Source organism: Contarinia nasturtii, unplaced genomic scaffold, assembly GCF_009176525.2.
Source record: "Contarinia nasturtii isolate CC-2019 unplaced genomic scaffold, AAFC_CNas_1.1 Cnas_scaffold_187, whole genome shotgun sequence".
In the NCBI taxonomy this organism is placed as follows: domain Eukaryota; kingdom Metazoa; phylum Arthropoda; class Insecta; order Diptera; family Cecidomyiidae; genus Contarinia; species Contarinia nasturtii.
This window is the reverse complement of record NW_022197544.1, coordinates 5752204-5765927: the sequence shown is the minus strand read 5'-3', so window position 1 is coordinate 5765927 and position 13724 is coordinate 5752204. Positions and strand designations below refer to the sequence as shown.

The 13724-nt window shown below is 33.4% G+C and overlaps 1 protein-coding gene across 4 annotated transcripts in view; it reads left to right on the top strand.

The window, feature by feature from the left end:
• The window catches only part of LOC116352468 (serum response factor homolog), a 50610-nt gene extending 37132 nt beyond the window's left edge, over positions 1 to 13478 (top strand). For all 4 annotated transcript variants that reach the window (XM_031785096.1, XM_031785095.1, XM_031785093.1 and 1 more), the window contains exons 5-7: positions 11107 to 11425; positions 12393 to 12432; positions 12513 to 13478. In XM_031785096.1, coding sequence (XP_031640956.1) covers positions 11107 to 11425; positions 12393 to 12432; positions 12513 to 12600 — 447 coding nt within the window. In that variant the 3' untranslated portion in view covers positions 12601 to 13478. The remainder of the gene's footprint in view (positions 1 to 11106; positions 11426 to 12392; positions 12433 to 12512) is intronic.
• Positions 13479 to 13724: the final 246 nt, after the last annotated feature.

The following is a 13724-nucleotide window of genomic DNA, read 5'->3' as shown; positions in this document are numbered from 1 at the left end:
TTCAACACGTCCTCCTCTGCTTATTCTTCAATTTCTTCTATCTACTTCTTCTTCATCGTGGGTTAAATGATACACAAGCAACGAATACGATCCGGTTGCGATCAATTCATATATCTTTCTTTGTCGTACATTTTTAATTGAATTCAAACACTTATACAACCATACGCAGCCACAAATGCATCGAATCCAAACCACTCAAATTGTCATACAATCATATAACATCGACAATTGATATTCTTCGTGTTAAATACTTCTCTCTGTCTTTCATCTGAGTGGATTTTTTTTATCGGTTGGTTTATTCGAGGCGAGCATATTACTGTCTCTGCTTGATAAACAGTGTCTGGGGTATTAATTGCGGATAAGAGACAAACATATACATTTTCAAACGATCAAATTGAGGTGTGATTAATAGAAAAAATATTGTAGTGGGCATTGAATGCGAAATCTGATTGATTTTCAATCATTTTTTTATGTCATTTTGATACATCAATATCGAAGCAAATTTGAATAACGTAAGGGCCCATCATTTATTAGTAAAATGCGTTGGATATTTTGAGTTGAACACATTTTTATTATATATTTAAAACTTTCCAATGCGAATCATAAGCGTCTTGGCGATGTGTTACTCAATTTAAAGTTTAATGTAATTTGGAGGCGTGATTTCGCCCAACAACGCATTGGCACACCAGATAGATCATAATGGAAATTTTTTAGAGTTCGCATTCAACGACAAATCGCAAAACAACTTCATTTTGGCGAAAAAATTTTAATGAATATACGATAAAAGGTTGCAACATCGAAATGAACGAATGGTAGGGAAGAAAGCACTTACAGAGTAATAATGAAACGATCTGATCAATGATCATCGACCAAATTTGGTGCGATCAGATAAAATAAAACATCGTATCGATTAAAATAACCGATCTTCCGAATTAATTTCATTACGTTCAATCAGCAAATAAACAACTCGTATTATGAGTCAATTAAGTTGCAGTTTGGCGTGTATGTTATGCAAAATTTGCGAATTTTTAATTTCAGCATCTCCAAGCGACTCAAGTAAAAATTGAAATACATTGTACATAAATTGGGATAATGCCCATGTTACACCTGGATATTACAATAAAGTATCTATTCTTTTAGAATTTTAAGCATTTGGACGATGAGATTGTTGTAGACGACAGACTGTGAGTTTAAAGCCGAATGTGCGGCAATTCAAACGATGAACAAAACGCAAACAACGTTTTTAATTCAGCAACTATTAGACCTACCGCCAGCTGGTATTGTTTCCGATCTATCGCATTTTTCTCGCGAACAATAAACAACTTATTAAACAATATTTTTGCATAAGCACAATAGCGTTGCCACGTACTGATACAAATGCTACACTAACTCTATGAACAATATACAATCATGTTGCAGAAATTTTTCTATGAAATATTCGTAAAATTAATGGAAAAGTTAGTTGCATGCCAAACTATTCAAATCAAGTGGCCACCGCCGCCGCCGCCGCCATCGCCACCGTTGTTGTTTCTGCAACTGCTGCTGCTTCTGCGTACAGTTAATGAATGCACATTGTGCATATTACAAAGTGGAACTCTTCGGCCACAAATGCATACAGTGAATGTTGTACGCGCGCATCGCACTGTTTGCGATCTGACACACAATCGACAATACACAATAAAATAGAAATAATTTAACAATTACTTTTGAGATTGTCCTCGTGGTTTTCGTTTTTTGTTGAGTTTCATTTTTATTTGCGCGCTCGGCTTCTCTCCGTTCTTATTGGTCTTATTCATTTTGATCTTGAACCGGCGAGCTCGGCATACTTGTGTGACACCATGCAAACTTTGGAGTGCAAAAACAGTAGCCAGTTGTTTGGGATGCCTATTAAATAAACCGATCTATTATTTTCGTTACGTTCGTTCAGAAATAAATAAGGGCCACCGGTGTTTTCTTTCTGCCGACGATGATGATGACGACGACGACGACCATGAATCTCGCGCACCGTTCGCCGACGACTTTTTGTTTCATTCAATTTGTGCATTGTGCATACAATTTTCATAATAATGAAATCAATGCCGGTTTACAGTGAAAAACCATTCTACGCAAACGCGTGCCTAATAAGAGATATGTTTGAATCAACGTTCCAAGTGCGCGCCCGCTCATTGCACGAATCCTATCACACAATAACCAATGCTTCTTCTATTTATTTATTTTTTATTGTTTTTGTTGTTGCCTCTTCAATGCATATTCCGTGTTGGATTCATTGGCGCAATCATTGCATTTATTTCGATTTTGATTTCGATTCAAATTCGATTTGTCGGCGAAAGTGAACTGAAAATGTTCTATGAATGTTGCGATACTATTGATTTTGTGAAGAATGCAACGAACGATTTGGAAAGATAGAAAATAGTTGGGAAAAATTGAAACTGCAAATGCAACAAAAAGAAAACAACGATCATTTTTTTTGGTTTATTCTTATTTTATCGACCGTTGTTGATGTCATTGCCGACTATTTCAAACTCGACTCGGTTTTATTTTTCCGTTGACATATTGACTGCAGAACATTGCAAATAGCTCGTGCGCACAAAAGGCAATTATGCTGGCTTGTATTTAAATCAAATATTAAGTAATTTTAATTTGCTTTTTACCTTATAAAGAATGATTATTCGAAAGAGAAAATTGCGATTTATTCAATGGCCACGCACATCGAACTGATTACAAAGAAGACATTTCACAAATACAATTTTCGTCAATGAAAATTTCTTACTGCAACCGATAAAAGAGCAAAACAAATGAATTTTTGCTGTCACCATATCGCTTCGATTGCGGTGAATTGTTATTGTTTTCGACATAATCCCTCTTAAATATATAATGAACCAATTGATGGGCTCAAAGAATAAACGTCTTCACTACGAAACTCCTACGAAAATAATTCAAATATTTAAATTGTCCATTTGGTTTGATTCAATGAAATTTTACATATCATTTTAAGTTGGAAGGCTCCACAATAGATTGAAATTAACAAATTGAATGACTTAGCAATTGCTGTCAATTCATTTTTGACTTTCAACACGTAAATTGTGAATTAATGAGCTTTTTACCAATTTTCAAATTGCATCCAATTGAACTGTTTGTAGTGGCTTTGTTTTGATAAATTTAAATAGAATGTGGACGTATTTTGCAAACCGATGGTAGAGGTTTCATTTAAATTAGTCACTCTACAATCGATACAGATTTGAATTCGGAAATCAGAAACATGCATACGCACATTTTCTTTGTTTTATTGAGTCAAATGTCAAACAATAGACAGATGTCGATTTACGAATCTCAATAATGATATCGAGAGAAGCAAACAGCCGAAAAATAAACAATTCAATGTGTGTTTAAACAGCGGTGTGCTTTTGAATGCAGCAGTGTACATATCATTGTTGATAATTTTCAATCATCATCGAACTGATTTGAATCGAATTCGAATATTATGCATAGGAGTTCATCTTATTGATTTATCTCTCTCTCTCTCTCCTCACATCAATAGACTAATTAATGCATTGACCTTTTTGTTTATGTTATATTGACACTTATTTGGAACTGGTGCACCGTCACATTGCAGCAATGAATTCAAATGTGATACCATAGCAAATCATAAGTTTCCTGACATAACCTGCATAAAAAGACTTAAAAAGCAAGAAACTCTCTCAATTGACGGCGAATTTTTCTACGATATAGAATTTTTACTTAAGGCGTAGAAACAGGAGAAATCGCTCAGTATAAATTATTTTATTTATTATAATGATCAAATAGTGAATATTTTTTCTCTCTCAGTTAATCGTTTTATTATTTTATTTCATCAAGCTTCAAATTCATTGGAGACCATCAATTTGTTTTCTTCATTAACAAAAAAAAACAAATTTATATAGATATTGTTGTGAGCAAATGTGTGTGGGTTAAACAGTTTTTATTCGTTTGCAAATATATAAATTTTTTGTTCGGTCATTCGTAACGCATTTTGTTGGATTCCGTTTGTTTTTACCTTTTTCATCGATTTTACAACAATCATTATACTTGTGTCGCGGATAATTTTCATAAATTGGCAAATTATGGAAAGAATTCTAACGTTTTGTTGCAATTTAAACCAGTTGATTCGATTGGTCGAATGGCGACTGAATCAAGGCGGAGTGAATTACGTTTCACACAAAATTGAAAACTTTCAAAAGTAAAAGAATCGTACACATTTTATAAAATTCGATTATACGGTGATATGATTTGGCCAAGGCGATTTTTATCATTTATTGATAAATTTTATTGAACTATGACGAGGTGTGTTTATTTATATATAGTTTTTTTAATATTGCGCGTGTGTTGTAGGCGATGAAAATGACGGTGCAATGCATTAAAACGCTAATTCCAAGTGGTCAAGATGGAGATGGATGAATAAAAAAAGAAAACAAGCACACACAGAGATACGCTCATAGAAAAAATAATAGAAATAGGCACGCATTGTTGTGATTATTTGTCGCCCATCGATATGAAATCAAAAAAATGCGTGCGACTGGATTAAATTAGAAACGAGCGATGATGAAGAGAGAATATTGAGCAAGAAATCGTAAACAAAAACCCAATGCCATAAATGGTGTCAATAAATTTTCGAGCAATTTTATCATAAATTGTTTTTTATTGTTGTTGTGTTGACTCAATGACAATGCAGGGAGATCAGGATCGGCATTTGAATTTATGCAAAATTAAGTGTTACGATGAGGAGATATAGAGAGAGATGACTTATTAATTTGGACTATAAATTACAATTGGCCAGGTGATTGTAAGAGATGAGTGAGTGAGCGAAACGACCACTTTATTCGATCTTTTACCCACTGTTTTCGAACAAAATAGCGAAATTTATGCGATTGCTTCATTCTTGATGATAGCTTCAATTCAATGAAATCATATTTGGCAACAATTGAATAGAGAGAGAAATAGAGCCAATTAATTGACCAGATCAAAAAAAAAATCTTGAATTACTTTTCGATCCGCACAGTCTCTCTCACTCTTTCTCCGTGTTTGTACAAGAGATGCACGATGATTTTGAAAAATCACACACACACACAATGCAACTTTCCATGAATGCAAGTGTAAAGCTTCATGAGCTCCATGCATTGCTCATTAAATACAATAAATACACTAAGTGTTCGTTAGTTGGATAGCGACACGCACGCAAATTTTCCACTTGTATAGGCATTGAGCCATTTTGTTTATTACGTGGCAAAAATTTTAACTTGCCGGCAAAATCCAAAATGGCCAACACATTGGAATGCACACATCATTCTACGTCGTCGTTTTCGTTTTAGATTATGTACGTAATTCTCATTTGAAATGCGCAAAACCTATTAGCGAACGAATAAATATTTAACTTAGTAGCAGACACACACACACGCACACATATATAATATAAAATGATACAAGAAACCCCACGTAAACTTTGAATGAATTAAAACAAATGAACACATTATTAACTTTTGAAAATTTTATAAACTCGATTTCAATTCAGACACTTTTATTTACCCTTGTATCTCAAATTCATTTAGTTAAAAACTTCATTCTATGCAATAATATGCTTTTTATAGCGTTTTTTTAATACAACGACAAAAAAATGAAAAAAAACCTCATATAAAAAGCACAAATTCTTTGAAATACTTCTGAACATTGATCGATTGGATTTTTTCATCACAGTTTTCATTTTGTTCTGAATTTTTCCAGTTCGATTGAATTTGTCGATACATCCATAATTTATTAACGCACCGTTTTCTTTTTTAAATTTAAGTTTTGATGACATTTCTATAAAGCGTACACTGAGTACATATGAAACAAATCGAAATAAAATTATTAATTCATTTCAATTGGACGTTTGTGGACTTCTTGCAGTCTATTAAATGGTAACCAACTCAAGTGAAAATCTTTATTCATTTTCATTTTCATATGTGTATTTAAGCGATCAAAGAAATGAATTCGAAATCACATTGATCAGTACTTATTAATATATCCAATCAATTGAACGTGTCCAAATTTACTGTAGTACAAAATAAAAGAGCCTAATTAACACATTTTTACTCTGCTTCACACAACGCAAGTAATCGAGTGTAACAAAATCTAAGAAAAAAGCGGCAGCAACAACAGCAATGGGTGCAAACACCTACATTTTTGACATTGACGGTAAATTATTAACGTTTCAGTTTGGCAGCGAGTTGTGGCTACGAATTTCATTTGATTTCAGACGCCTCGTCATTGTCTTTGATGAATTGACTTGCCATTTTGGTGGCATCATTCAGATTTAAATATCAGCAAGTGGTTTTTCTTCGACTGAACATTTTAAAATTACAATAAAGTAATCGTCAAACTTTAAAAACACCTAACCAAAATATAAACGAGTGAATTAATCAAATGATCAACATTTTAATGAACAATGTTGATACCATTCATGTATAATTGTTCCTTGCTGAATAAATCTGTTTTTATTTTGATAAACATTGAATGCATACCGTATGTCTTAAGTCACTGGAAAAAAAAACAATGAATGAATATAGGATTTTACCGTAATTAAATTTGAACCCAAGCAATATAATATAAATCTAATGAAAATAGTACGCGATTGACATCAGATCTGGTTTCACATAATTTTCTTTGAATTTTTCATATTCATGGGTCAGTATAAAAAGGTGTTCTTTTTATTAGCTGTTTTTTCCCTCTGTTTTATCCGAAAAGACAATGTAATGATTTTGGTGACATTTTTCTTCTCATATTGTTTAACAGCCACTCAAAAAAAAAACGTTTTCATTTTATGCGAAATTAAAGTGAACAGCGCCAAAAAGCAGCATTAATATGCACTTGTTTAATGTAGTCGCTGTAATTATCCATGTAAAGAATGTGATGAAAGATCGAACATGATGTGTCGTGTACTTTTCGACGCGACACAAAATGAAAAGATGCAGAGTAAAAAAAAGAGCCCGTACACGCATCGCAAATCGATCGACAAAATGCACAAAAATGAGAACAAGTAAAACGATGAGACGAGCGAGAGAAGAGACAACAACAAAAAAACGCTGTGAAAGAAATTTCACGTATAATTTAACAGATTGCATTGAATGCCAATGGTGATGGCAGGTAGTGAACGTTTTTGGTCATATCGTGCGTGCGTGTTGTATATATATATATATGTGTGTGTCTCGTCGTCTTCACCTGAACTTAGTCTGCAGTAATTGGTATTCGTTTGGCGCATAAGTGTCAATATTTAATGGGAATAATTCGATGTAAAGCCTTTTAATAATATCCATTAGCATTGCATTGCGATCGCGAAATAAATTCGTCGGGTTTTTGTGCGCCTCGTCATTTGGCCAATCAAGTGCAAAAGTTATCAAGATATGTTTTACAATACACACGGAAAATACACAACGAACCTGTATTATTCGTTTTCAATCAGTAATATCAACGCATTTTCTTACAATTCTTGTTTATCATTTTGTTTCCCATTTTCTTTGTTTAAAGAGACCAATTTTTTCTCTCTCTCTCTCTCTCTCTCTCTCATTTGTTTGATGACAATTCCAGTGAGAAAAAAAAGAGCAACCAATGTTCATCTTTGCTATTGGCATACATGCTAGTGACCAACGGAATTTAATTAGAAACACTATCTGAATGTTTTACGATATTTCGTTCAATTCGCATAACATGGATGAATAAATTTCCATTGGAAAAATGAATGATTTGATTTTTCTTTGAAATTCCATTTAAAAAGTAGGATATTTTGATATTTTCGCCCACCAAATGCAATTGATTCCTGTAAAAATATGTTTTTCAATTTGTGCGTAACACAATGTAAGCCGTCGCCGTTACCACTTTTTCGTAGACTTAATGTCTGCTTTTGATTATAGAAATCATATATTGAAAGCAAGTAGCGAGATCGTACCATATAATCTATGATGAGATTCTGCAGAATAACAAAGTGCATGAGATGAGTCAGAGACAAGAAAAACGATCACATAATGGAAAAGAACAACGTAATTGATCGCCGAAGATTGTTGAAAGAATATTGCACAGAGTTCTTTTTTTGTGATTTCCCACCGTGTCTATACCATATTGCTTGAAACTGTTCACTGTCGAGCGCATATTTTAGCGTAAATCAAATAAAAAACGATTTCACTACACTATATCAATCGTTGAATCTTAGAAATTGCAATATGTATTAGTATGTAGCATTCTAACTGCTATGCGTTGTCTATGGATCTAACGACTCGAACGAGTATTGGAAAAACTATTTATAATTTTGTTTTCAAACGCATCAAACTTACAACGACGGTACATCATTACAACAACGTCAAAAACAATACGCACACGAAGAGAGCAACCGAGAATAAAACCCCCGGTACCATTCAGTCTGAAAACATATGCGAATCATTTTACCTAATCGCTGAAAGTGGTTAAAACTTGTTTATGTACATCACATTCAATTCAATTTGATTCACAGTTGCTGCATTTATTTGATCGATTATTTTGGAATTTAAAACACAAAAACGACAAATATGAAAAAATAAATAAAACGGAGGGTATCAATATCAAGTGATTTTTCCAAATAAAAAAAAATATATCAGTATCGAATTAATAATGTATAAATTATAGTTTTAAAATATTGAATTCGAACGTTTGTCACAAAAATTAAATGTGATACAAACATATGTTTTTCCATTTTTATTAATTTAACTTAAATGTGTCAATATTTGAGCATAAAACGAGCAAATATTATTAGAAAAAAAATCCATTTCAGTTGTAATTTACAATTGAATTATAAAAAGGTGTATTTCTCGTCATTGCAAATGCAATCGTGTTGTCCTTTGAAATAATGTTTTTTTTTTTTAAATTCGCTTCGAAAATCCGTATATGGTAAAAATGTTTGCAATATTGCAAGATGAAAAAAAATGCAGTTTGTATCCATTTTTAAAGATCTATAGAACAAATGTCACTATTCGTTGTGAAATATTGAACTAAGCTCAACAGAAATCATATTCCTTGGAGAAGTTCGAGAAACCACATGGTTACTGCTCCATGAATTTTAAATTGCAATACAAAAAAAAATAAGCATTTGAGAACGTGAATTTATTTAATCGATGCACAGATAAAACATCTCGCTCTCAATCACATCATATTTCTGCGTTTGAACCACCTCGACAGAAAAATCAATATACTCGATTTCAGTACAATAGTGATAATTGCAGCAAATTATGAACTCTCAAAAATCCACCACTTTTATATAAACGATACGGAGACCACTGAGAAAAAAAGACACAAAAAAAAAAGAATGCGCAACGCTGAACGTCAGCAGAAACAAAAATTAATCCACACCGATTTGTTGCCGATGCTGAGGAAAAACGCAAAATGACGCGTTTCACGTGATATATTTATGGTGATATCCAGTTTTTTCCCAATCTACAGCCTATTTAGTATGCGTCTTGCGTTCATTTACTGCACATCATCACACAGGTTCAGCTCAGTTAAAAACCATCATTGAAACCAGTAATGCACGTCTGTATCGCATCATTTTGCACAACTGCATTTGCAATTTGTATTGAGAGACTCTTTTTTTTTAGATGACTGCGTAAGCTCACGTTTGGTTGTAATGCTGCTGCCTCAGCACATTCCCAACGTTATGTATTTTGTGCATTACATTCCGAGGATTCTAATGAAATAGTCGTCGTCACATTTCTCGCCGTTTTTTTCATGTTGTTTACTTCTCTTTTCGACTATTCAACGCAATCGTCTCAATTTCAATGAGAAAAATAAAATGAACTCGATGAATTGTGGATTATGTCCAATTGGATAGAACATCATCAGCATTTGTTTTTATCAATATATTAAAAATTAATTAAAATTTGATATGAAATCAAAAGGCCATCAATACCGTTGACATTGAGTTTAATTTTCAATTTCAATAGTGTGTAGATTGGTTGTGCTTTGTTGGAAATCAATCAACGAGTAGAAGACTCAATTCTTAATGTTGAGGGAAAAATGTTGAAGAAGAAAAAAACACACACACACACAACATAGAGAAGTGTAGAAAAAAATTGAAATGTTCTTTGAAACTCCGTGATGTCTGGCGTGCCAAGTACAAATCATGTTATGGTTTGCAATACGATGCAGCGTGCAATGCGCTATACTTGTTGACATTGAAAATATGTTTTATGTTTGGCTATGGATTCACAGTAAGTTTGCGTTACCATATTCTAATGCAAATGCTTATAAAAAGTAAGAAGCGCGATTCGCCGAAGTAAAATTGTATTGTTTGGCCAGCTCAGTATGCCATGTATCTCATCTTCTCTGTCTCTCTTCTTTTGTGTGTGTGTGTGTGTCTTTTTTTGTTAACAACATTGATCGAAATGTGCACGATCGTTCATCGATTGCAGTGAACGGCAATTTTCTTCCCTTTTGAGTAAATGACGGATGTTTAGAGTCGGGCGTTTATTACTTCAGTAGACAATGAAGAGACATGTTCAAAACGCACAGTCCAACACAAAAAAAAAAACAAAACAAAACACTAAGAACAAGAATAAAAAGATGCATTTCTTTCCCATACCCATATCGAGTTAGTGGCCTCGTCAACAAATGTGAATCATATTATTATGGCAATAGCGACATTTGTTTCTTTCTCTTCACTTGTTGTTGTCCATATTTGATTTTTGGTATGTCACAATGCACTGGCCACGAACAAAAACAAAATGATGTAGACAGTATTCCAAGTCCCAGGTGCTGAGAGTATCAGTCGATATGTATGGTGACAAAGTTCTAAACAATATGAGCTAAACTAACAGCGAACAAAAAAAAAAAAGTAAAATAAACATGGAATATTTATATCAACTGATCAAGATGGAATTCTCCATTGAAAGGTGGCCGGAAAATTGAACGTTGCATGAAATAGTTTCAAGGCTATTTTCCCATTACGATTTTAATTAAATTGTTGAATATTCATTTGTATTATGGTTGTTGGAATTATTTAGTTTGAAGCTTATGTGATAATTGGATGATAATTTTTCTTTATTTTTCTCATTTTTCTTTTTGTTTCAATTTCAGGATGACCGTTCGCCTTTGTCGTCAGGTGAATCGAGCGATGAATCGTCAAGTGTTGAAGTGGCCGGTCCAAGTCATCATATTCAAGAGCAAATTGGACGACGTCAAAGACATCCACCACATCAATCCACACCGGTCACAAAGAAACAAGAGTCACCCCAACAACAATCACAGCAAATTCAAGTTCGTGACGAACTGGGCAAAGCGTTCGCAAATAATAGCAATCTGAATAGTCTTCTTTATCCGCAAGCTTTAGTCAGTCTACCGCAAGAAGTGCTCATGAATCTGGTTCAAAGTGGTCATCTACAGGTCGGAGAAGAAGGTAGTCGCTTTTATTTATTTTTTTATTTGTTTTCTTCACTTTTCGATAAATTTTCGATTTCGATTTCATACTCAAATCCAACCTGATTCATTCAATTGACCTTACCATTTTTGTTAAATGCAACAACAATGATTCGAGATTGTTTTACACATAAAGGCGTTATGTCCATTCATTTGTTCGCCATTCGAATGCATTCATTCAGTGAATTTTACATATTTGATACGCTTTTCTCTCTGTGTGTCTCTCTCTCTCTCAATTGTGCGGCGCGAACAACGCTGTTTTTGGTGCGTTAGTCCAAAAACTGAAACAAATGTATATTATGAAAAATAAGCCGTGCCAACGATAAGTGAGCCGTCTCCGTCGCCGGTGCCGTTTTTGGTTCATCCATAAACGAGATGCACTCGGTTATCGTTGTTGTTGTTGTTATTATTATTGTCATCGTCGTCGTTGTCAATGTCTTACTGATTTCCTTATTTTTACTGTACTACGGTTTTCTTTAATATGCCGATGAAAGTTGGCAGTATGCGGCGACACAATCTATTTCTTTGGTGATTGATTCCAATTTCGGATTTGTATGAATGAAATAGTAAAATTGAATCGCTAGCATCACGAGAATGTGAGAGAAAAAAAACACAAACACCCAACAAAACAATATTGACGATGGCAATACATATACAGAATAAGGATAGTAGAATTTTTTGAAAAATGTTAAAAATTTGTCGGTCAATTCATGAACGTTTTTGGTGGTTGCAATGAAAGAAAAATGCAAGTGAAACATGAAAACTGTGAACCTGCGTACGCAGCAAATGATTTCATTTGTGTTTTACCAAGTCTTATTGACACAGTGGTTTACTTATTTATGAGCACGTAAGAGTGCAAAATAACATCAAAAATCGAAAATTATTCAACTTTAAATGGTCACTGCATTTTTGGCTTATTATTTTATTTTTGATTTTTGTTTCTCTAGAAAATGGACGCCAATTTATATCAATACCACAAATGTCGAGGTAAGACCATTTATTATTATCATATTAGCTAGTTTTTTTTAAAACTAAATGTATGTCTTGTATATTTCGTTGCAAAACAGTAATTCAAGCGAAGGTGGAGGAACGTCAAGTGGCAGCTCCAGCAATAGGAACAGTAATCATAACAACTCTAAAAAGTCGGGGACCTGAAAATTGCTTATCCGAACAATTGAATCTTATAATGCATATGTATTGATTATGAACAATGCTGTTTCATCATTTGAATTGAGTCTCTTCTCTCTCGTCATGGGATTGGCTCAAAATGCTTTCTTAAGTTTTTTCTCGTTCGCCCAAAAAGTTTCAATTAACCATTTCTATTTTCTCACCCAAATGTATATAAGTCAAGTTATATCATGACATTTAATTTGGAATGCATGTCATTTCAATGGAGTCCTCTGTGAAATAGGAATAAATTCAATCGCCAAATCTCTATAACATTATCGAATTTCAATTGTTCAGAGCTTAATTTAGTCGTTTTTATTTTCTTTGGATAGCTCTGCAAATAACTGTTGTCTTTTGGGTTGTCTTACTCAAATCGTCGTTCGATTAGATACTAACCAATATTTTTTTTAAATACCGAAACATTTTCCCGAAAACACTTTTTCCCAGAATGCAGAAAATCTTTTTGGAAAAATTCCCGTTCGATCGGGAAAAAAGTATTTTCGGAAAATGTTCTGGCATTCCAACAATTTATTGTTAGAATTGTTATTCAAACAAACAAAAAAGAAGTTCATTTGAAATGACCAAATTAATAATTCGAATAATAATAATAAAAAAGAAATTTTTTTGAATCGACCAAAAATGAACTTTTTAGAATATTCATTATTTTTTATAAGTAGTAAACACGCCGAAATTGTCTTTCGTTTGTTGGTGTGATTTGCCGACGAATGTTTGATAGAATTTTTTTTGCCATAAATATGCCCATTGGACAGTGAAGTATGGCCCAACCGGCTAAGCCTATGAAGAGACAAAATGCGAATTCCCCTCATCTGTGCCATCTTGTATTCCATAGTTGAACTCAATTTAGTTACAATGAATTGAATCGAAAAAGAGAAAAAAAACAACAACAATAGCACGGCCACACAGAGCTGTACATCTATGCGTGCTGATGCATACATACACATATACGCTTTCTTCATTCTTTCATTCCATTGCTATACGTATCTCACTGGTCAACAGATCTATGTAGCCATGTTACTGTTGTTGTTTTTTCACTTTTTCATTTCAATGCTACAGAATTAAATTCAGTTTTTGCATCTAATTCACACTAAAAC